Source organism: Carassius carassius, chromosome 49, assembly GCF_963082965.1.
Source record: "Carassius carassius chromosome 49, fCarCar2.1, whole genome shotgun sequence".
In the NCBI taxonomy this organism is placed as follows: domain Eukaryota; kingdom Metazoa; phylum Chordata; class Actinopteri; order Cypriniformes; family Cyprinidae; genus Carassius; species Carassius carassius.
The window spans coordinates 2,245,617-2,271,358 of NC_081803.1; the positions used below are offsets into that span (position 1 = coordinate 2,245,617).

At 41.8% G+C, this 25,742-nt stretch overlaps 1 protein-coding gene across 1 annotated transcript; it reads left to right on the top strand.

Annotated features, from left to right (window-relative positions):
- LOC132132326 (low-density lipoprotein receptor-related protein 2-like) lies at positions 1–25,160 on the top strand. The gene is made up of 39 exons (XM_059544711.1): positions 1–115; positions 241–471; positions 1,479–1,592; positions 1,699–1,818; positions 2,790–2,915; positions 2,999–3,202; positions 3,291–3,459; positions 3,533–3,701; positions 3,792–4,020; positions 4,104–4,223; positions 4,309–4,527; positions 4,750–5,070; positions 5,156–5,374; positions 5,452–5,619; positions 6,016–6,279; positions 6,339–6,554; positions 6,857–7,063; positions 7,147–7,410; positions 7,496–7,711; positions 8,178–8,311; positions 8,997–9,153; positions 9,480–9,695; positions 9,896–10,048; positions 10,144–10,398; positions 11,824–12,039; positions 13,004–13,171; positions 13,253–13,414; positions 13,919–14,086; positions 15,142–15,387; positions 15,816–16,031; positions 16,681–16,864; positions 16,938–17,139; positions 17,243–17,407; positions 17,502–17,681; positions 21,068–21,094; positions 21,769–22,318; positions 23,383–23,508; positions 23,825–23,932; positions 24,919–25,160. The coding sequence occupies exons 1-39, from the start codon at positions 106–108 to the stop codon at positions 25,158–25,160; spliced, it is 7,461 nt and encodes a 2,486-aa protein (XP_059400694.1). The 5' UTR covers positions 1–105.
- Positions 25,161–25,742: the final 582 nt, after the last annotated feature.

Sequence of the window (25,742 nt, forward strand, 5' to 3'; positions counted from 1 at the left end):
GACGGGGGCTGCGGCAGCAATCAGTGGCAGTGTGATGATGGAGTGTGTGTGTCACACAGATGGCGCTGTGACGGTGTCAGTGACTGCCAGGATGGATCTGATGAGATGGACTGCAGTATGTATCAGACCCCACCTGCTCCTGAACACTTGTTTTTATGCTCTCATGTTGAATAATTAGGTTGCATCTGGTTGATTCTATGGAAGGTGAACACAACTAAACGAGTGTATTTTTGTCGTCAGTATGTCAGCCTGGAGATTTGGAGTGCGCGGATGGCTCCGGGTGTGTGATTGGGTCTGGTGTTTGTGACGGGCGTCCCCAGTGTCCCGATGCTTCAGATGAGTGGGACTGCAGCAGGCGTTTGGGGTGTCTGTCAGGTGACTGGAAGTGCAGGAACAACATTTGCATCCCACAAAATCTTCTCTGCAATGACGTCAATGACTGCGGTGACAACTCTGATGAAGAATCCTGTGGTGAGATGCTCTACAAGTGCTAAACCCTCATTAAACAATGTATGAATGTCAGTGCATTATCAACCTGTGGCTTTAAATTGACTTAGTCAAACCATTTGATTAAAATAAATACAAGAAGAGACACAGCCTCTAATTATCCAGGCCCTAACATGAGTGATATAGGGGCAACCTATTCATAAATGCAAAATGGGAAGGATACAGATAAATGTATTAAAGGGATAGTTCACACAAAAATGAATCCTACCCCATGATTTACTCACCCTTGAGTCATGTGTGCATGACTTTATTTCAGATGAATCCAATCAGAGTTGTATAAAAAAATGTCCTGACTTTTCCAAGCTTTATAATGGCAGTTGTTTAAAAAAAAAAAAAAAAGTTTGAAATTGTTTTTTTCTTACACAAATGCATTGATTTGTCACATGGGGCACTTTTAATGATGGCTGGATGCACTTTATTGGGCTTCAAAGTCTCAACACCCATTCACTGCCATTACAATGCTTTAAAGAGCCAGGACATTTTTTAATACAACTCTGATTGGTATTATCTGAAAGTAGAAGGTCATATGTGTATATGACCTTCTCAGGTGGCTTGAAGGCGAGTAAATCATGGAGTAATATTCATTTTTGGGTGAACTATGCCTTTTAAAGTTTTGTATCGTTTCACACTGCTCTATGATTGTGCATGTAAATGCTTTTATTGTCCTGGTTTCATGTAGAGCAAGCTCTGTGAACTCTTGGAAGTTTTCTAGTTGACACTAAAAACATGTAAATTGTATATTCGACCTAAACGAAGTTAAAAAAAAAATAATAAATTGGAGGTGGAAACCATGTGACCTGTCACCCTCACATATTCTCAAATATACTGTAAGCATCCATTGCAGAAGCCGATTTACACAAAACATGTACATTTACACAGTGTTTCTGATGATGTTTAGAATATCATATTGTCCTTTTTATTCATGGTCTGTAAGAGTCATGGTGAATATTTGCCTGGTTGTGTTTGATTAGGTTCCTGTGGGAAGATGAGCATCCGCTGTCCTGATGGCACATGTCTAACCTCGAGACTGAGGTGTGACGGAGTTGCTCAATGCTCTGATAAGAGAGATGAGCCTGTAACATGTGGTACATAAAGACCCTCAGTGTTCATTTTGAATGTTGAATATTTATTTATTTAGTGTTTTTATTGATGAGGTTTTCCCCTCATGTTTCACCTTTCCATGTGACCTAGGTAAAAGTTGTCATTATGGGAATGGCGGCTGTAGTCATACTTGCATTGACCAGCTTTGGGGAGCTTTGTGCACTTGTCCCACTGGAATGACCCTTTCTTCAAATGGACTTGATTGTGAAGGTATGTGTGCACTGTTGCCTCCAAGCAGGCTATATTTGGAGTAACAAAACTACCGTACTAGTCATATCATTTCTGCAAGATGCAGCATTGATACTGTTCTCTGGATGTGCAACGGTACTGAATAATTCTGCCTGGAATATTGTGTCCCACAACGAAATGTTTTGAATACCTCTTTCTTGACTGACTTGGATGGGCCGAAGGTCAAGACTGATTACGCATAACTTGACCAACCTAACCAAACTTTTTTTTCTAAGGTAGACAAAAGCTGCACTGTCAACTTGATGCACATTACTGTATGTAATTTAACATAACAATAAACCTTTAATGCACAACAACATCTGACAATATATAAAAGCCAGTTTTAGTCTGACAGTTTTTCTCTCACTTTATAAATCTCTTTATACTGTAATTGGAAGTATATAGTTCCTTTATAATTCAGAAATGCTGTCCCCTGTAGGAGGATCTTAATGTTTGAGGGTTTAAGTTTGAAAACCCCTAATCTGTACTATATTGTTTTGAATGTTCATCATTGCATTTGGCATACTGTTGCATAATGGTGTTAGCGCAGTGGCTGGGTGGTGGGTGGTGTTAGCGCAGTGGATAAGACGCATGCCTGTGGTGTGGGAGACCCGGGTTCGAATCCACTGTGAACCGCCAGTGTGTCCCTTAGCAAGACACTTAACCCCTAGTTGCTCCAGAGGCGTGCGACCTCTGACATATATAGCAATTTTAAGTCCCTTTGGATAAAAGCGTCAGCTAAATGAATAAATGTAAATGTAAATAATAATACTAATAATGATTTAATTGATGCAGTATAGTCTATACACTATTAATTCCGACCACACCATTAGTATTGGCAAACATTGATCTTCCACTTGATAGTAGTAGTTATCAGTTTTAACATAAGTAATTGGTTGTACACAAATACAGTGCAGTGGGTTTTTTTTCAGTTTGAGTTGATATTTTTCCAGATGTCAATGAGTGTGCCCAGTCTTTTGGACCTTGTATGCACTTGTGCACAAACACACCCGGGTCTTTTCAGTGTCTGTGCCAGAATGGTTTCAAAGCTCTTGACAATGGCTCTTGTGAAGCTCAAGGTAACTTATGACATGTGTGTTCATATTTTACAATTAATAACAAGTATACACTGGAAGCACTGACATCAGACTGTTTTTGCAAGGAGTCGTGACAAAGATCTTGACCTCCAGGAAGGGGTTGATTGGTTTAGTGAATGTGAAGACCAGAGTCTACGAGCCGCTCTTTACAAGCGGGAGTGACCCTGTAGCCATGACCTACGATATTCAGAGAAACTTCATCTACTGGGCTGATAAAGATGGGAATATCTACAAGGCTTTTAAACGGAGGAGCACAATTCTTTATTCAGGCTAGTTGAGCACTAAATCAGTGCAAACCCGCTTTAAATATGTTGGCCTCCACTGAAAGCAGACGTGTTTTTATTCTTCTCTTACTAGGGCAGTCTGGTTTGCACAGTCTAGCCATCGACTGGCTTACTGGACAGCTGTACTGGACGAGTGTTACCCAGAAAGCCATTCTCACAGGTGCAGCTGATGGCAGTGCTGTAGGCATGGTCATGTCCAAAGAAATGGACCCGAGAGAGATGGTCCTCAGCCCGACTGAGAGGTACAAACGGCTTTTTACTGTATTGGCACGGATTTGAGAAGCATGGTTTTATCTGGCTTTTTTCCTTTTGTAGTTTCATATTTTGGATTAATAAAGGAGCGAATGACGAGCTGACCATCGAGAGGGCGGAGATGGACGGTTTGAATCGGACTACACTGGTTTTCATTACTGCGCAGCTCCCGAGGAGTCTGACGATGGATGTGGCGGCACGCCGGCTGTATTGGATCAGTGTTTACAAAGCGGTGCGATATGTTTGGGGGGAAAAAAATCTAATATTGTTGTCAGATTTATTGATTGTGTGTTAATGTTGAGTTTTTAAATTGAAATGGCAGTCAATTGAGAGCGTCAGGACAGACGGCTCGGGACTGCACACCTTCTGGGGTTTCTTTCAAGGCCGTCCTGCTCAGACCCTGGCCGTGTTTAACGGCTGGTTTTACTGGGCCGATGAGAAAAAGCTCTCGCAGGCTTCTCAAAGTATGCCTGCTGACACACAAAATGGTTTCATCTTAAAAGCCTCGCTTCCTCTCTTGAACATCTACCATGCTCTTCAGCAACCCCGAGGTGAATGAAGTTTTGTGAACGCACATTATTTCTGAAGTCTTAATGGTGGTTAGACTACAGCCTTATAGTGTTTTGTGATGTAGGTTTTGCTCCATGTAAAGACTCGGGCTGCCGGCTGTGTTTGCCCTCCAAGAAAAGTGCTGCTGGATTCACCTGTCTGTGTCCTGAGGGAGCGCTGCCCATGTCTTGGGGATCTTGTGAAAGTGTGTTGTTTCACATCTAATATTTAGCATTTTAGTTCAAAATGAGCTGCCTCTTGATGATATGTTCATCTCTTCTCATTGTCAGATTTTAAGGTCGCCTATGCAACAGCCACGGCTATTTACAGTTTGGAGTTTGCAGGAAAGATTCCTGTGAAAACTGAACTCTTTACTTCAGATGAAGACATCCAGTCCTTTGACATGTACTGGCGGAGAGGATGTGTGGTTTGGTCTAATGGGACGGGCCATGTGAAGACGAACATACAGTCTCAGGACTTATCGGAGTACATCCTGACATTAAAACCTGGTTTGTTACTTTTTCCACTAGAGCCTTGAAACACACTCTACACGAGTACATGAGCACTGATGCCTCCTGCTATTCATGCTTGATTTTGTGCAATGTGATATATTTGTTTACTTAATGTATTTGGCCATTATAGTAGACAGAGGGACTTAATAAACATTTAATGCTATATTTATTCCAGCTTAAAGTAACTAATTCTGTCTTTCCTTGTGTCCCTTCCTGTAGCCTGCCTCGTCAGAGTTGACCAGAGGACTGGGAATCTGTATTGGCTGGACTGCGATGAACTTTCCATTGGCGTTTCTACCATTGGCCCTCTCGACCAAAGTATCTCCAGACAGCTGTATCAAGCCAGAACCGCAATCCTAGACCTCTTTGTGGACTGGCAGAGAGGAAAGCTGTACTGGCTGGAGGGAGGTCAGATCATGAGGATGAAACTGGGTCTGATTGGTGGAAATGCCGAAACTGCCTTCAGCTTTGAGGAGGATGGGGTCAAAACCGTTGTGTTTGACCGTAAAGCGAATGGCTTCCTTTGGAACATGGAGTCTTGTGAGTGTCTTTTCTGTGTCACTGAACTGTTAGTGTGCACGCTACAGGTTTTCATTTACTTCAGCTGAATGTGAAGTTGTTTCAGACTTGCAGGTTATGAGTCTACTGAAGATGAGAAGGTACTCTGCTGGTAAAGACTGGGTCGTTCCTGGCTCCCTCATGGCTGCTTATGAACCCTACACGGTGACCTTGTTCAATAACATCCTGACTGTGTGGAATCGCAAAGATGGAGCTCGCGTCTCAGGGGTGGCGGTAGAGAATGGAGTTATTAGCTTATCTGTTGCCCTCAGGGAAGTCCAACAAGGTTTGTAATGTTCTTCTGGGTTTGATTTTGTGTCTTTATGCTACAGTTATTTATTTTTAGTTTTGTATCCACTTTAGATACAACAACTGAAGATGTGCGTCCTACTGAGGTGACTTGCCAAAGTCCCCAAGTCACTTGTCAAGGATCAGCCGTGTGTATCAGCCGATCTCAGCGCTGTGATGGGAACAGAGACTGTCCGGATGGATCTGATGAGGCCTCGTGTGTGCACATGTGTGCAAAGACAGGTATGCTTCGACATATTTCACCCAAAAAACCTTTACTAAAAGTCTTTTACTGACCCTCATGTTGTTTGAATCCTGTATGACTTTCCTGTTTCTCAAGTCTTCTACATGCTTGAGACCGGTTATACAGTGTTAAAAAGAAACCCTGAAAAATGACAGGCAAAGTTATGATGCTAATTTGTTTAATCATATTTTTGTTCCACTTGAAGGAGTATTTTAATGTTTTAAAAATACAGTATTTTTACCTTTTAAAGTGTAAGTATAGACTTGTTTTTGTTTTGTTTTTAGATTTTTCATTGAGTTTGGTTTGTTTTCTGTGTTTTGTATTTCTGACTTGACGTGCATAGGTCATTAGACTCTGGAAAATATTGGTTGAAAGACTTCCCTCTGTTTTCTTAGATGACTTCCTGTGTAAGGACAGGAGGAAGTGTGTGGAGAGGAATCTGGTGTGTGACGGCCGCTCTCACTGCACTGACGGGTCAGATGAGACGGGATGTCCCACCACAGCTCCTGAAACCGTCTCCACACCATTCAGGTGTCGCGTGGGCTCTAAACCCTGTGAGGACGGCCGTGAGTGTGTGCTGTACAGTCATGTGTGTGATGGAGAGATGGACTGTAAAGATGGATCTGATGAACACGACTGTGAATATCGCTGTAAAGCAGGTAAAACTCATGTAACTGATCCCTGACTGTCTTCTGTAACTAACAGTGCTTCCTCGTAGATCAGTTCCAGTGCGCTCATGGGAGGATGTGTAACGACAGAAAGCAGGTGTGTGACGGCACACCTCAGTGTCAGGATCGCTCTGATGAACTGGACTGTTTCAGTCGCTCACACGAATGCAAACATCAGTGTGATAATAAAACTCGCTGCATCCCAGAGAGCTTCCTCTGTGACGGAGAGAAAGACTGTGTGGACGCCACCGATGAAGACAACTGTGGTAAGTTTTAAAAAGATGCTGGTTTTATCATGTTATTTGCATTTTTAAGTATTTAAAGGTAAACTAATCACCAGCATCACCAAATGGAATTTATTCAGAGTTAATTTTATTAATTTGAGCTCCACTAATAATGTTTCATCTGTGTCAAAAGAGTTGCTACTATACCTTTAGGACCTTTATGATCTCTGTTATAATTGACCAACCAATTGCATAACCTTAGCATATGTAATGAGTAACACAGTCTTATTTGTTGTTTGTGTTTAACCTTTATTAAATCATGGCTGATCTCCTAACGTTCACAGCTGAGATTAAAAGAGGGCATATCAATTTGTTGAAACTGGACAAAGACAAGTCAGGTTTGCAGCCTCCAGCTCCAGTCTGTAGAAGTCCATCCATGATGTGTCCAGGAACATCACTGTGCGTTTCCCAGATCCGGCTGTGCGATGGGAAGAAGGACTGCCCGGATGGTTCTGATGAAGTTTCATGTGTAGACACTTGTTCAAAACCTGGTACATTTTCACTTGATCTTCAATGCATGTAAAAGGTTTTCCAAAGAAAATGCTAAGCGTGGACATCTGTAATGTTGTGCCAGGTGACTTCCTGTGTAAGGACAGAAGGAAGTGTATTGATGGGAATCTGGTGTGTGACGGCCGCTCTCACTGCATTGATGGCTCTGATGAGGTGGCTTGTTACATGGCGGCTAGAACCTCAACTACAGCGCTATTAAAGTGTCGCGTGGGCTCTAAACCCTGTGAGGACGGCCTTGAGTGTGTGCTGCTCAGTCATGTGTGTGATGGAGAGATGGACTGTAAAGATGGATCAGATGAACACGACTGTGGTCGTCAGTGCCAGCCTGGTTAGACAAATCCCAGTACTCTAACCTTCATATCAACATTATATCCAAGTACTGTCCTCACTGTGTCCTTGTTCCTCCACTGCAGGGCAGTTCCAGTGCACTTCTGGAGCGAGGTGTGTTGAAATCAATCAGGTGTGTGATAGGACTCCTCAGTGTCTGGATAAGTCTGATGAAGCAGGATGCTGGAAACCCTCAAGGAGCTGCAGCATGCGTTGTGACCGGGACAATCACTGTATTCCTGAAGTCTTCATCTGCAACTGGATTAGGGACTGTCGAGATGGCACTGATGAAGCCGACTGTGGTGAGCCAAAAGTTCTCCTGAACTTGAAAAACTTAGTTCATCCAAGATTGTTACATAATAACTGGTTGCTAATTGTTGAAAAGCAATGCGAGTTATACACAAAAATTGCAAGAGTGTGTCAAAATTGCCAATTTAAAGTTGCATTAACATGAGTAGCTACGTTTTTTTTTTTTTTTAAGCTTCGTTTCAGTTTTAAAAGTATACATTTGTTACCAGTATCGTCAAAAACCCAAACGATACCTAACCCTAGTCTTAAGTTGCTTGATCTAGACCAGAATAGCCTATACGTGTGTACCAAACTTTATGCCAATTTTAAAAATGGTTTGGTCAATCAGTAGTTACTTGTCACTTTCTAACGTTTGCTTCATATCAGTCTTATTGTACTCCACTTTCCAAAGACAGTGTCTGGTGGAAGTCTTGGATGTTACCCAATACTGTAAATGACCTAATAAGACTCTTCTGACAGCTGTATCCAGACCAGCTCAGACCAGCTGTAAGAGTCCCTCTGTCTTGTGTCCCGGGACGTCAGTGTGTGTGTGTCTCAGGCTCAGCTGTGTGACGGCACAAGAGACTGTCCCGATGGATCTGATGAAGCTTCTTGTATAGATTCATGTGCTGCTCCAGGTAAAATAACTATACTTCTCCATGCTGTAACTGCTTTTGGTTGGTTTAAACTGGTTTAATTTCGTCTCCCAGCCCGATTAGCTGGTAAGTGCCCAAAACCCTTCTAAACCTACCAAACAAGTCTTGCATGAAGCACCTTAATGCTGCTTCGTCTTCATCACCACTCCAACTGTTTTTTGTCTTTCATCTTCTCAATTTTTCCCTTTTATCTTTTTTCTTTTTCCTCCCTTTACCTTCTTTGTTTTCTTCCTCTTTCATCTTTCTTCTCATTGTTTTTCTTCTCCTCTTCCTCTTTCTCCTTCTACTAGTTCTGTCCTCCTACTTCTGATTCTTCACTTTTTCATGCTCCTTGTCCTCCTTATCCTCTTACACCACCATCTTTTATCTCTCCTCTTTCTCCTTGTTCTCCTCCTCCTTGTTCTTATTCTTCCCTCTCTCCTGCTCTTCCTTTGCCTCCTCCTCCATTTTCCTCCTTTCTCCTGCTCCTCCTCCTTTGCCTCCTTCATTCTCCTCCTTTTGCTCCTTGTTCTTATCTTCCTTCACATTGTCCTTTTTCCTCCTCCTCCCCCAGCTGGTCATGATCCCTAAGATGTAATCGGTCATGACTCGTGCCTGCTCTGCTGTATTGTATGTTGTTCACACAGGTGACTTCCTGTGTAAGGACAGGAGGAAGTGTATTAATGGAGCTCTGGTGTGTGACGGCCGCTCTCATTGTGCTGATGGTTCAAATGAGCTGCGATGTCCTAGCATAGCGACTGAAACCACAAGCGCAGCATCCTTCAAGTGTCGTGTGGGCTCTAAACCCTATGAGGACGGCCGTGAGTGTGTGTGCTGTACAGTCTTGTGTGTGATGGAGAGATGGACTGTAAGGACGGATCTGATGAAGAACAATGTGAACTTCAATGCAGTCCAGGTGAGATGTTACAACAGTTTCACAATCTCATTTTTCTTTGGTCTTTAACAATATTTACTGAGGGCTCGAATACACTATACAGCTTTTGCCCAAATTTTCGCACTGATTTACAGCCTGGACAAGATGATACCAGTTTTCAAAGTCAGAGCCAGGCTGCAGATCTGAATTTACTGATTACATAGAAAATCTCTTGACTCATTAACCTGCTCCTTGTTTGTGGATTGTTTACAGGGATGTTTCAGTGTATTCAGGGGAAGAAGTGTATTGACTTCCGACAGGTGTGTGATGGGACTCCTCAGTGTCCGGATCACTCGGATGAAGCAGGATGCTGGAAACCCACCAAGAGCTGCAGCATCCGCTGCGATGGGAACAGCCGCTGTGTCCCAGAGGTGTTCGTCTGTAACGGGATGAGGGACTGCTGGGATGGCTCCGATGAGGCCGACTGTGGTGAGTCTGCTGCAGAAGCATCAGGACATGACATGCTCTGAAGTACAAAGTGAATTTTATGAACTTTCTGCTTCAAACTAGGAAATATAATCCTTTAAATTCTTTTTTTTACTTTGCGTAATGTGTTTTCTGCGACTCAAATTGATCTAACACCGCACATATGACCTCACTAGTGACAATCTTTTTTTTTTTTTTTGTAGCAATGCCTACTCCACCATCACCTTGTAAAATCCCTTACGTGGCTTGTCAAGGGACGTCGCTGTGTATCCTGCAGCGCTATCTGTGCGACGGGAGAAAAGACTGTCCTGATGGATCTGATGAGAGACCGTGTCTTCGCAACTGCCCATACCGCAGTAACGAATGCATTGTTTGATTTTTAGTGGCAATGTGCAATGCTTGGGATAAAGTTATTGCTGGCTTGCATCTTTACGATCACATTTTCTGCCAGGTGAATTCATGTGTAAAGACAGGACGAAGTGTATTGAGAGGAATCTGGTGTGTGACGGCCGCTCGCACTGCATTGACGGGTCAGATGAGACGGGATGTCCCACAGCAGAGACTACATCCTCAACCAAGTGTCGTGTGGGCTCTAAACCCTGTGAGGACGGCCGTGAGTGTGTGCTGTACAGTCATGTGTGTGATGGAGAGATGGACTGTAAAGATGGATCTGATGAACACGACTGTGAATATCAGTGTAAAGCAGGTAGTCCAGCCAGAGATCTTTTTACATACAGTTTAGACTTTGTAAAAAAAGAAAAAGGGAAAAGTATACATTTTCTCCATTTCAATTTATATTTGTATGCATTTTATATATAATTATGTAGTTTATTTGTATTTTTATGAATTTCTAACGGTCTAATTTGATCAATTTTACTTTTATATTGTTTGTCTACTTTTATCTATTTATTTATATTCAAAAATCTTGTAAATTATGCATTTCAGGTGTTTGTTTGTTTATATTTTATGTATACATATTTCTGTATTAATATTCATGTATTTGTCTATTTTACATAGTTATTTATGAAGCCTTTATTTGTTTTTTAGCTATCTGTTGATTTTATTTATTTTTGTGGACATTTTTCTTCTCCATAAATCGGTTTCATTTATATACGGTTTTTAATACTTTCTCCTAAACCCTGTTGAACAAACGTTTCAGAATAGTCTATTATACAATTGTTTTGTGACACTAGTGGCACAGAAGTTTTACCTTCCACATGACTCTTATTAGTAGAGACTTTGAAACTCTCCTGAGGAACAATAACAGAACAGTGTGCCCATGGGAAAAAATGCATAGACTCAAAACTAGTGTGCGATGGCAAACCACAATGTCAAGATTTTTCTGACGAGAGCGACTGCTTCATACGCAGCAAGAGCTGCAGCCATCGCTGTGATAATAAAACCCGCTGCATCCCAGAAAACTTCCTGTGTGACAGAGAGAAAGACTGTGTGGACGGCACTGATGAATCTGACTGCGGTGGGAAGCTGAGCTACTGCTGAATATATGATTTGACTCTATGAATTTGGTTGAGTCATTTTTTAATGGTTTTGTCTTCAGGGTACCCCACAAAGGTGGTGAAGTGTGAGAGTCCTGCGGTGTTGTGTCGTGACTGGTCGCTGTGCATCCCTCACACCAGTCTCTGTGATGGGAAGAGAGACTGTCCTGATGGATATGATGAAACTATTTGCTTTGACAGATGTTCAAACTCAGGTACTCGAAGGTTACTTGCTTAATTATACAAAACATAACTACATTTTAAAGCATGCATGCAGTCCTCACATTTCCTTTTTTTTTTTTTTTTTTATAGGTGACTTCCTGTGTAAGGACAGGAGGAAGTGTGTGGAGAGGAATCTGGTGTGTGACGGCCGCTCTCACTGCACTGACGGGTCAGATGAGACGGGATGTCCCACCACAGCTCCTGAAACCGTCTCCACACCATTCAGGTGTCGCGTGGGCTCTAAACCCTGTGAGGACGGCCGTGAGTGTGTGCTGTACAGTCATGTGTGTGATTGAGAGATGGACTGTAAAGATGGATCTGATGAACACGACTGTGAATATCGCTGTAAAGCAGGTAAAACTCATGTAACTGATCCCTGACTGTCTTCTGTAACTAACAGTGCTTCCTCGTAGATCAGTTCCAGTGCGCTCATGGGAGGATGTGTATCGACAGAAAGCAGGTGTGTGACGGCACACCTCAGTGTCAGGATCGCTCTGATGAACTGGACTGTTTCAGTCGCTCACACGAATGCAAACATCAGTGTGATAATAAAACTCGCTGCATCCCAGAGAGCTTCCTCTGTGACAGAGAGAAAGACTGTGTGGACGCCACCGATGAAGACAACTGTGGTAAGTGATTACACTATCACAATTTGTTTCATAGTTGATCATGTATTTATTTTATCCTTTATTTTTCACCTTTTTTTAATATATTTTATCACCATTTATTGATTAATCGCCTCTTTTCATATATGATGCGAAAGTGCATCACTACACTGAAAAAAATGCTTTTCAACCGGTGTCTGCAGAGTTAAGAATTACATGAATGTGCAGCATTTTGATGGACCCAACTAGTGATCAAAAGTAAAAAAATAACAAATTTTACCTCTACCCAAAAGGGAAAACTACAAACAATCAAGAATGCATGATTATATGGTGTCATGGCTTTGGAATCAAAAAATGTCGTTATAATGGAAGTCAATGGGGCAAAAACAGCCACCAACAACAAATTAGGGAGAAAAAAATGTAAATCTAATGCTGCACAAAAACTAAAAATGCATCAAAGCCAATTTTGTTACTAATCTTTGACATGCCCAAGACTGTTACAAAAGGTAAAATAAATCCAGTCCACAATCACGATTTATATTTTATATTGTTTTTTTTCCCAAATCAGTGACATTATTTATGATCTTGGTAATTAGTTAAAATCTTGGGTTTTTTTTTTAAACATTTGGTAGTTTTGATCAGGACTGAGGTTGATTTAATAGATTTATGCAAAAAAATATTTATCTGATACATTTTTACAGCAGTTTAATTTAGTGGATGTTTTCATCCACAAACATACCTAAAGGGTAGTGAATTTGCCCACAGTGTACCGTTGAGTTTTTGAAAAATTTCAAAGCATTTTCCCAAAATATGTGTCAAAATAAGATTTGTCACCAAAAATCATTCCATTAGCTCACCTCAAACACAGAGAAAGTTGTGGCCAAAATAAGAATCAACTTTACCCCCTAGTGGACGAAAACGTCCCCAACAACGCATAAGGGTTAATATAGGCTAAGACATTAAATGTACTCACGGATTTGTTTTGTAGCTCCTATTACTGGCCCATCCGTCACAGACCAGCCAGTCTGCATTAGCCCTTCTGTATTTTGTCATGAAACCTCAAAATGCATCTCACAGTCCCTGATGTGTGATGGAAAGACGGACTGTCCCAGTGGAGCTGATGAGCAGTTTTGCATATATTCATGTCCAGATCCAGGTAACTGATGTGCTATTCTTAAATGTCATAGTTCAAAGTCAATGCATGTTTGACGAACTGAAGACTCTATACTGCAATCAGGCCAGTTTCTGTGCAAGGACAGACGGAAGTGTGTTGAGAGCTCTCTGGTGTGTGACGGTCATCCACACTGCGCTGACGGCTCGGATGAGAAACAGTGCCCCGTCTGTGCCATGCTTTGTGATCAGAAGAGTGTTTGCCTGACGAGTCAGCAGATCTGTGACTGAAAACCAGACTGTAGAGACGGTTCAGATGAGAAAAACTGCTGTAAGTCCACAATTTGCACCATGCATGTGTGCATGCATAAACAAATTAATGCATTTTATTAATTTACCTTTTAAAACATCTTTAGTGTTTCGCCTGATAGAAAGTCATGTGTGATTGAGAGTTGGGCGATTTAAAATTTTTGGTGAACTATTTGTTTAATTTCAAATTTGTCAGTGAAGTCTTTCCCATTGATTTTCATATTTCAGACACTGGTCTTATGGATGCAAGTGCTTCGTTACCTCTGAAATGTCCCTTGGGATCCAAACCTTGTAGGGATGGGAAAGAGTGTGTCCTGTACAGCCATGTGTGTGACGGGGAGAAAGACTGCAAAGACTGATCTGATGAGAGGAACTGTGAGCGGAAATGTAAAAAAGGTACACTACAGTAGAAGTGCAATGTATCCTTATTTGATGAAGAATCAAACTGGCCAAATTAATGCAGTGTACTATTTCAACCTTGTAGGCCAGTTCCAGTGCACTCATGGCAGGAAGTGTATAGACATGAAGCTTGTGTGTGACGGCACACCTCAGTGTCAGGACCGATCCGATGAAATCGACTGCATGAAGCTCTCAGAGGAGTGCAGGCACCCGTGTGACAATAAGACCCGCTGCGTTCCTGAAACCTTCCTCTGTGACGGAGAGAGACTGTGCAGATGGCAGTGATGAAGACAACTGTGGTAGGTCAACGGCAGGAAGTGTTCCTCGAGGACTTTTTCAGGAACTGATGAGTATTAGTTCATCTTGATCCATCGAGACTTTGCTCTTAACCAACACCTTAACAGTAAATCAGAAAGATTGGCTTTATTTAAAGGATAAAACATCATATTTGTATAAAAATTTAAGGGATAGAAATGCATCATTCATGAAACGAGCAGTGTAGAGTTGTTGTTTTAAATGGGAATCATCTTAGGGGAAGTTTGATGCCCAATTTACACGAGTTTGTATGTTTCGTTGGGGTCCTCATGAAATGTCTGTAATGTACTATGGTTAAAGTTACTCCAGTGGTTGTGTAAGGCAAAGCAAGACCGGTTTATTTATATAGCACATTTCATACACCATGATAATTCAAAGTGTTTACATGAAAAGATAATCACAACAATAAAACAAGGTATTTAAAAACTTTGAAAATTATTTAGAAATGTATTTAAGAGGTTTAAAATGAGTTTAAAACAGTTAAGAATAGTAAATGATTATACACAAAATATATTGCAATCAGTTTGGACATTGCACAATGCTCATTCAATAAATGCACAGCTAAGATTTGAGTCTGCATTTAAATGTGACTGAAGGTGTAAAACCCTCTTTCTACCTCGTCAAAAACAACTCCGTTCACAGTGACTCGTTTCGCTGCAGGTCTCTTTAAATGATAATGAGCTACTGCTCACCCCACCCCTCTCTTCCATGGGGCGTGTCAACACAAGACTCATAAAATGTGCAATATATGGCTTGGAGGTGGTCTTATTTAATAGCTAGCTGTCCATGTAGAAAGCGGCTCCAGATTCAAACAGCTCACGGGATGAAACCAGTTTCAGATTCAGACAGCCCATAACTAACTGGATTGCATGACACTAAATGCCAAAAAAGTTGCTTCATTCGATGTCCACTTTAAAGCGTTATCATCATTTTAGTGATTTACTTCAGTGTTTGGACAGTTTTCCTTACTCAGTGGTTTTGTTCGTCCTGCAGTTGTAGAGCCCTGTTCTGGAGAGCGGTTCCAGTGCAGTAGCGGTCAGTGTGTGGCGCTGGCTCTCCGCTGTGATGGGTACACTGACTGTCGTGATCACTCGGATGAGAAGGGCTGTCCTCAGCCCCCACACTGTCCTGTGGAGCAGCGCTGCCCCAACACACACGAGTGTCTGCTGAAAGAATGGCTCTGTGATGGAGACCAGGACTGCAGTGATGGGTCTGATGAGAGGGTGAGGAACCACACTGGTTACAGAAGAACCAAATGCTTGTTTTTGCTTAATGCTGTTGTGTAGGTTTTGTTTGTTTGCTTCGTTTATGGTTTTTTTGTTTGTGCTGGTGTTTTTGTTTGGTGTTTGTGGTGATTTGATATACGTCTATAGCAGCTAGCTAGCCTCGCATAGCCAAACATTTTATCACTGTAAAGTCTGATCCTGGTCAAGTACTAACGAGAAGTTACTGTTTGTAAAGCCACCAACCACAGTTCCCCTTGTGCACGTCTTTTAAGGGGTGGTAAAAAAATTTTTTTAAATACATTTGAATAATTGCACAACAGTGTCTTTGTGGAACTGGTTGCACAGGAAATGCTGAAAATTGCAGAAATGTGTATATAGACTATGTATTATTCTACTCTATTAATAGTATTGTTCTTGCACGTCAATCATGTTTTTGTGCAGAGGAACCCAGTCTTTTGGTCTCTGAACAAAATGAGCTGTTAAAATTGGGTCTGCGGAGCTCCAGCATTCAGGCCCTCACTACAGCGGGACGCAAGCCCATCTTCTCTCTGGACTACGACCTGAAAGAGCAGAGGGTGTACTGGGTCAGCCTGGAGGAAGAGCGCATCAAATATGCCTTCCACGGAGAAAAGGACAACATTCAAACTATCATCAAAGGTAAAAAAAAAAAAAAAATTGCTTTGTATGTCATGTCTCTATTAACTGACATCAGAGAACTGTGAACGTTATGTGAATAATCAAAATATTTCCTTAAAATCTCAGAAGGTACTTACAGTCCTTTTTCTGAAAAATAAATCACGCCTGATTAGATTAGATTCAACTTTATTGTCACTATGCAGAGTACAAGTACAGAGCTAATGAAATACAGTAAGTTTACAGTAAGTGCAGCAAAAGTAAGAAATGCAGTAAGATTGTAAGTTGCACCAGAGTTGCAATAAGGAAAATTAAGCCAAGTTGCATTTGTCGCATTATTGCTTTAAGGAATAATGTAAAATACCAGTAAGTAAAATGAAATGTTAACAAGCATACTATAAAAATTTCTCATCCCTGTTCTGAATGGTTAAATTTAAAGGTTTTTTTTATGTAAAGGTTGTATGAGTGAGGGTTGCCTCCCGCCATTATAAAAAAAAAAAAAATATTTGTTAAATGCATTTTGCTTTAGAATATTAATTTCAGTATGTACATGTATAAAAGGAAATGCAATTAATATTCCATCAAATACTGTAGGTTTTAAAAGTTTAAGTTGTTCGGCTTACAAAACAGTTTAAGAGACCCTGGCCTAATCAAAATAACTTTGCACATTCAGATGTGAAGTCGGACTCCATTGCTATCGACTGGATGGGAAGGAACCTTTACTGGGTGGATGGTGTTGCTGGGCAGATTCTAGCTGTGAGATTGACCAATAGTATTGTACAGCCCCAAAACTACATAGTAGTTGTGGAACAGGATTTGCATCAGCCTCGTTCGCTTGTGCTGCTGCCTCAGAAAGGGTGAGAAACACATCCATGATGTTTCAGTCTCAGTGTATGGATGCAGATAAATGTTTCCAGTTATTGTTTGCAGGGTAATGTTCTGGTCAGAGATCGGAGGTCAGGCACAGATCGAGCGCTCTAGCATGGACGGCTCAGACAGGAAAGTGGTGGTCAGCCGCGGTCTCGAGCAGCCTGTTAGCGTGACTGTGGACACACTGACTGACAGACTATACTGGACTGAAGAGAAGCTCAGATGTATAGGCTCAGCGACGCTGGATGGAGAAAACATAAGGGTGATATGAAATGTCACACGTTAACAATGTGCCATTTGTTGTACTTCCCCTCTGGTAGCGGTTTTCTTTGTGAATCCATTTTTATATATATTTTTTTTTTCAGTTGCTACAGCTGTCTGAGATGCCTAGTCCCTTCTCTGTGGCGGTGTTCAATGACATGGTCTACTGGTCCGACACGCACAGAAGATCCGTTCAAGGTGCCAATAAACTGACTGGCAAGAACCGGCAAGTTCTTCTCAAGAGACCCGGCCAGCCCTTCGACCTCAAAGTGAGGATGCATATACTGTACATGTTACTAAATGTCATCTGGACATCAGTATATCTGGCATTCCTGATCGTTTCCCCGTCCCGTTCTGTTCTAGGTTGTGCAAGCTGTTTTGCAGCCCAATGTGTCCGGCCCGTGTGAGAAGCTCGGGTGCTCTCACGTGTGTTTGCTGGCTCCGGGGCTCAGAGCGGTGTGTCGCTGCCCTGTGGGGCTTCTCTTAACCTCAGACGGATTCAGCTGCACCCCACCTGTCGATTCCTCCTCTCCTTTCCTTCTGTTAGAGTGGAACAAGAGTGGCGCCGATACAGGATGGCTGCCTCCGTGACGTGCTCTGTAGTTGTTTTTGTGTTTTTGTTAGTTTGTCCTGTCTTTAGTTATATTCCTGCAATCAGTTTCACCAGGGACGAATTGCTGGATATTCGGCTACACACATCTCCCGATATTTCACCGGTTTTCGACTATTCTGATGTTTTGCTAGACATTCTTGTCGGCAGAGCGGCTGCGCTGATCACACGCTTCAAGAGGACGCGCAGGCGGGGAAAGCGAGCGGGAGCGCTCGTGAGACTCAGAAAACGCGGATTTCGAACGCCGTTGCCTAGCATCCATCTGGCAAATCTCCGCTCTCTTCCCAACAAAACGGACGAACTGCTTCTGCTCTCTCGGACAAATAAAGATTTCTCTCACTCTGCTGCTCTGTGTTTCACGGAAACTTGGCTGAATGACGCCATACTGGACAGCGCGCTCCATCTGCCGGACTTTCAGCTGTTTAGAGCGGATCGCGACGCAGAATCAACGGGGAAATCGCGCGGCGGCGGGACATGCTTTTACATCAATGAACGGTGGTGTACAGATGTAACTGTGTTAAAGAAGACGTGCTGCTCAAATCTCGAAACGCTCTTCATTAACTGCAAGCCGTTCTATTCGCCGCGGGAGATTCATTCGTTCATTCTGGTTAGTGTTTACATCCCTCCTCAAGCGCACGTGAGCTCAGCTTTACAGGAACTCGCTGAGCACATCACAGAGATAGAACAACAACAACACCCAGACTCTGTTTTAATCATTCTTGGGGACTTTAATAAAGCCAATCTCTCCCGTGAACTGCCAAAATACAGACAGCATGTTACTTGTCCCACAAGAGACAGTAATATATTGGATCACTGTTACACAACAATAAAGGATGCATTTCACTCTGTTCCACGAGCAGCTTTGGGACGTTCTGATCACCTTCTGGTTCATCTTATACCGACCTACAGGCAGAAACTAAAATCAGCTAAACCTGTATTAAGGACTGTAAAAAGATGGACTAATGAAGCAGAGCAGGATTTACAATCTTGTTTTGACCTCACTGATTGAGTGTTTTTGAAGCTGCTGCCACCGATCTGGACGAACTCACAGAGACCGTAACATCATATATCAGTTTCTGTGAGGATATGTGTATTCCTACCAAGACTCAACTAAATTACAACAATGACAAACCGTGGTTCACTGCAAAACTCAGACAGCTCCGTCAGGCCAAAGAAGATGCTTACAGGAAGGGGGAAAATGTCTTGTATAAACAGGCTAAATACACACTGGAAAAGGAGATCAGAGTGGCAAAGAGGAATTATTCTGAAAAAATAAGGACTCAGTTCACCTCGAACGACTCAGCATCATTGTGGAAAAGTCTAAAGAAGATCACCAATTACAAGACACCACCCCCCAGCACTGTGGAGAATCAACGACTGGCAGACGATCTGAACGAGTTTTACTGCAGGTTTGAAAGAACACCCATCACCTGCCCTGAACACCTCTCCACACAACCATTCACACCAATAACAACTCCTGCAACCAACCCTGAATGCCTCTCCAAGCAACCGTTCACACCATTAACAACTCCTGCAACCCATCCTGAACACCTCTCCAATCAAGCACTCTCACCATTCACACCTCCTGCATCCCCCCTCTCCCCCACACCTGCAATACAGATCAGCGAGGATGCGGTGCGCCAGGTCTTCCGGAAGCAGAAAAGGAAAAAAGCACCAAGCCCAGATTGTGTTACACCAGCCTGTCTGAAATCCTGTGCTGACCAGCTGGCCCCCATCTTCACAAAGATCTTCAACAGATCGCTGGAGCTGTGCGAAGTCCCTTCATGCTTCAAACGCTCCACCATCATCCCCATCCCCAAGAAACCCAAAATTACAGGACTAAATGACTACAGGCCTGTGGCTCTAACGTCTGTAGTCATGAAGTCATTTGAAAAACTGGTGCTGGCTCACCTGAAGGACATCACTGGACCCTTGCTGGATCCTCTTCAGTTTGCCTACAGAGCAAACAGGTCTGTGGACGATGCAGTAAACATTGGACTGCATTATGTTCTGCAACACCTAGACAGACCGGGGACCTATGTGAGGATCCTGTTTGTGGACTTCAGCTCGGCTTTTAACACGATCATGCCAAACCTCCTCATGCCCAAACTAACTCAGCTCTCCGTGCCCACCTCCGTCTGTCAGTGGATCAACAGCTTCCTGACAGACAGGCAGCAGCTAGTGAGGCTGGGAAAATACATATCCAGCACCCGTACAATCAGCACCGGAGCTCCCCAGGGCTGTGTTCTCTCCCCACTGCTCTTCTCCCTGTACACTAATGACTGCACATCTAAGGACCCCTCTGTCAAGCTCCTGAAGTTTGCAGATGACACCACACTCATCGGCCTCATTCAGGACGGTGATGAGTCTGCTTACAGGCAGGAGGTTAAAGAGCTGGCTGTCTGGTGCACTCTCAACAACCTGGAGCTTAACACGCTCAAAACAGTGGAGATGACTGTGGACTTCAGGAGAAACCCCCCCTGCACTCCCCCCACTCACCATCATGAACAGCACTGTGACTGCAGTGGAGTCATTCAGGTTCCTGGGCACCACTATCTCTCAACACCTGAAGTGGGACATTCACATTGACTCCATTGTGAAAAAGGCCCAGCAGAGCTTGTACTTCTTTCGCCAGCTGAGGAAGTTTAACCTGCCACAGGATCTGCTGAAACAGTTCTACTCCACCATCATCGAATCCATCCTCTGCACTTCAGTAACTGTCTGGTTCAGCTCAACTTCTAAATCTGACCACAGAAGACTACAGAGGGTAGTCCGGACTGCTGAGCGAATCATCGGTACAACTCTCCCATCAATTCAAGAACTGCACTTATCCAGAGTGAGCAAAAGGGCTGTTAAAATCACTCTGGACTCCTCACATCCAGCACACTCCCTCTTTGAACTATTGCCATCTGGTCGACGCTACAGAGCACTGAGCACCAGAACGACCAGACACTGGAATAGTTTCTTCCCTCAGGCAATCCATCTTATGAACAGCTGATACACACTGAACACACTACACTTTATATTTATATACACATACACTTAATTTATCTAACACACATACTTAGTATACACTTAAATTTTGCACATAATATACATGTACATACATAACTGCATTTTTGTAATATACCTGCCTACAATTGTAAATTTGTATATTGTCATTCCTTATCTACTTATTTGTATTTTTATATTCTTTTATTATGTGTTTTATGTTCTGTCGCTGTCATTCTGTTGTACTGCGGAGCTTCTGTCACGAAAACAAATTCCTCATATGTGTAAACATACCTGGCAATAAAGCTCATTCTGATTCTGATTCTGATTACTGTCTCCTACCGTGATTACACAGGTACACCACTTCAGAAGTACCACTGAATGGAAGAGTGATGCAATAGTTTGTCTCCAGGACAGATTGTAGAGTAAGACCTTTAAAATTACAGGTAGACTCTTTAATATGTGTGGGTTTTGAAATCAACATGAAATCAAATTGTACCTTAGTTATTTACTTAAATGCACATTCCTGGTCGTACGGTGCATAACTTATCAGTTCAATCACTTGTAATTTAATGAATGTTATTACAGCATTATTTTTGGCTGACATCACTTAGGCTACTAGTTTGTTAACCAGCAGCCAAAATAGTTTGTTTATAAATGAATAAATATATCCTAAATAAATTATTACATTTAAATGTATAATTACCATTGTGTAATTTATTAAATTACAATGTAAATTATATATTTATATAATTAGAATTCTAAAACTCCTAAATTGGTTCATACATTTGTGTAATGTAATTGTTATGAAATTAAACTTGATGAATATATTTTAATTTCTACAATTTATTTTTTATAAAGTGTGCATATAATATATAATATAATATATATTATATTATATTTGGGTCGAAAATAAATGATGGCTATTTTTTCCAACATAATCCCACACATGCCATTGATTTGAGCTTCACTTTTACCGATCCCTTAATAAGCCATTGTTAACTGCCTGACCTCACTTCCCCTGCTCAGGTCTTCACTAAGGGACTTGAGGCAGAGTTTGGACTGAAGACGTGGCCGGAGCACCGTGCTCTGGCTCTGCCGGCTGTGAATGAAGCTTCAGACTTCGATCTGCTCCTCGAGGACCGCACCGTCTCTGTAGCTGACGCCGGACGAGGATCTGTAGCTCAGCTCAAACTCAGCAGCTCTGGGTTCACACCCATCGGTCACGTACTTCAGCTCAAAGGGGACCTGGTGACCGCTCTGGCTGTGGACTGGGTCACCCGAAACCTTTACTGGAGCAGCGTCAAAAGCCCCCAGCTTTACGTCACGTCCCCCGAAGGGAAATACACCAGCCTGCTGCTGCAAGCTGAGCTGGAGGGAAGGATCTCCATCGCCCTGCACCCTCCCACGGGCCGCCTGTGCTTCACCGCAGTGGGACGGAGGGGACCCCAATCTTTGCCTCAGGTGGACTGCGCTCACATGGACGGGAGCAATCGCACGCTGCTGTGGAGCAAAGCAAAGATGCCGGTTTCACTTGCCTTTTCTGAGAAAGGAACTACACTGTATTGGGCAGATATTGGTGTGTTAAAAGAGATCATTTCACTTTCCACAAATAGGGAATATATAAAAATTTGTACTAAAAAATAAAATGCAACATTAAAAAGTGTATAAAACACTTATTTTCATAAGAAACATTGTTCAACAGCAACCCCAGCTAACCCTCTCGCCTCCCCTGAGCCCATTGGGTTTGCTCGGGGGGTCATTGAGAGTGAATGGAGGAAAATCTCAATCGCGATATGACTGGATCTGACCGTTTTGTGCAATAAATCCCGCCTCTTGTGTTCATGCACATTGGAGAATTAGTCTGAATGAACAATATTTAGTGAACAACTCTCACACTTCGATGTATAATCACTTTGTTTTAGTGAATAATCAGCTTGGTGAAAGTAAATCTCTGTGTCGGACCAATATTTACTGCGCTTTGATGACCGATGAACCGGAAAGTTCAAAAATAGTAAATGGGTGAACTATTAATAAGAGTACCGTAGCTAAAAATAAGATCAAATACAATGTTGCTTAACAATAAAACCGAGGACTTTGCTTCATTATATATGGACACTGAATACACCAACTATCTAACATAATATGAACAGTACGGTAGCTTTAAAAATGACAGGCTTGTCCCACTAAAGAGGTTTAAAATTATATATACATTTAATTGTTACTGCATTATTTATGAATTATTTTTTTTTAGTTTGTTGGGAAGATTATATATTTTTTTCTCAATTTTTTTACACACCGTAGTATTGGCTATCAACCATTCAAAATGTATTTTTGATTTATGTATCTAAACGGTCGTTTTTCAGAAATGGATATTATGAAAATCTTTTAGATTTTTCATTTATTTGAGAAATATAGGTTTTTCAATAATTGAAGTTATCATTATTGGTGGTTATTGTTATAAAATGCTCTAATACATTTTATTGTCGTTTGTGAAATATTTATACATTATTTTGTTTCCTATTTGTGGAAAGTTTGTTTGTAATAAAAAAATTGTATGTCTATATATTTTATTAAGCTGTGAATCTCTTCCAAACCCAGTCAATAATGCTAACAGGTCCTGTTTGTGTGTTTTGATCCCAGGAAATGAACTGATCGGCTCTATTAATATGGATGGCTCGAATTATAAGGCGTTCCTCACTGGGTGTGCCTTCATGGTGTCTTTAGCCTGTGTTGAGAACATCTTCTTCTGGGTCACACTGGACAACGGTAACGATCACCCCTTCACAAGTCTCGTTTCCATTAAATCCAGTTCTGTGTAGAACCACTAGATGGCATGAAGTCATCAACATCCTGGCTTTCAACCATTATATTCAAATATTCTTAAAAAAAAAAAAAAAAACCGTGTGACTTTTCCAAACAGTGTCCTAGCGTCAGTGTCCTTTGAGTCCTAGCGACTTTCAAATGAAACTTGGACAGTAGTTTATACATTTAATAATTAGAACTACAATCAATCAGTTGACAACTCTTGATAAAACATCTTCATTAAATATGAATATTACAAATGTTTCATCTCTTGAAACAGGTTCAGCTGAAGTGTGGTACACGGATGGCTTCCAGCCCAAACACATGTGGTTTGAGGTGAAGACAAACATCATAGAGCTGAAGGCTTACAGCAGCTCCAGTCAGAAAGGTACTTCCCTGCTGCCTTTGTCCTTCTGTCCCGTGTGTGTGTGTGTGTGTGTGGGAGGGAGCTTGGCTGCACAAAAGACACATTAGAGTTCTTCTATTGTCCCACACCTCTCACTGCAGCCGTCACTGACAAACCTGTCCAGCACAGACTCACCTGAGCTCCTCAGCTCCACTCTGTTCAGTATAGTACCACGTTATTCTTGTTTTGTACAGTAGTACTGTATGTTGTATACGGTGCATGAGTTTCCTGTATATTTGAAATGCCCAGATCACCTAATAGATTAAATGATCACCTAACACTGCACTGTATCCCACAATGTGTTTGATTTGGCCTTACATTTCCAGTCTGATGAACATACCATAGTGAATTACAGTGATTTGTGATTATAGTTGGATTTAAATGTTTATGTGAATCTTTTTTTTCTTTCTTTTTTTGTATCAATATGTATGTATTTATTTATTCGACTTAATTTTATGTACTTAATTTTTCTATAATTTTTTAATTTTTGTGTTTATCTTAGTTTCTTTCTTTTACATTTTGTGCATTTTTTTTTACCTTGATGTATTTTTCTGTATATTCATTTATTTGTTTTAGATTTTGTTTTTATCATATTTTTTTACAGAATATTTTTTTTTATACATTTAAAATATTTATATTTTGTATGGTATTTGTTTACTTGGTATTTGATTCTTTTTCATTTATTCATTCTTTTTTATTAATTTAACTATTTTATTTTATTTTACTTTTTAATTAACTTCATCTTATGCATGTTTTATAATATTTTGTTACTTTATTAGTATTTATCTTTTTTTCTTTTAACACTATCTTTATAAATAAGATAAAACCTAAATACGCGTCTGTTTTCACGGTGTAATCTAGTATTTGAGTCTGAACACCGGTTGCATTTCTGTACCAGAGTGAACTGTCCTGTAATTCTTGTCCAGTTGATGTAACATCTGATTGTCTGGTTTTCTCTTCCTGACCAGGAACCAATGTCTGTTCTGAACACAACGGGGGCTGCAGTCACCTGTGTCTGCCGTATCCAGGTGGACGCTCCTGTCGCTGTGCGCAGAACTACCTCTCTGTCAACAAAACCAAATGTGTTTCCAGCCTCAAGTGTCCCGTGGGCAGTAAAGCGTGCAGAGACGGCCTCTCGTGCATCCCTGCAGCCAAGATCTGTGACCAGATCCCAGACTGTCAGGACGGCTCGGATGAAGAGTGTGAGTGAATCTGTTCTTCTCCATTTCCAGTTTTGCAGTCCTGCATGTACAGATCCGATTATAAACTCACTGCATCGGTGCTAATGTGTTCTGGTAGTTGCCATTTGTTTTTAAAGATTGCGTAGCAGGCAAAATCTGTTGTTAATCTGCTCACCCTAAAGCCATTCAAGATGTACACTCACATCAGAGTCTACTGACACTTTTGTTTTGGACCAGGTGTAAAATCTGATACTGCACAGTCGACATCAGAGCGTCTGCCTGCTCTGGGCTCTGCGGTCGAGGTCTCGTCGTGTGAGGTGGAGCGCTGCAGCGGTCACGGGACGTGTGTGCGTGTGGAGGGAGAGCCGGTGTGTGAGTGTGAGGAGGGATACAGCGGGGATCTGTGTCAGGACACCGCCTCCAGCAGCACTGCGCTCGCCCTCACACTCACCTTTCTCTTCGGAGGTGTTCTGATGGCCGCAGTCATCCTCAAGAAAAGGTTCATCACTTTATAAACGTATAGATACAGATTTGATAAATAACATAGTTGTGTATATCATACTATCCCCCCCAATTATATTTGCAGCAGGGCACAAGCAGCGAGGGAAGAG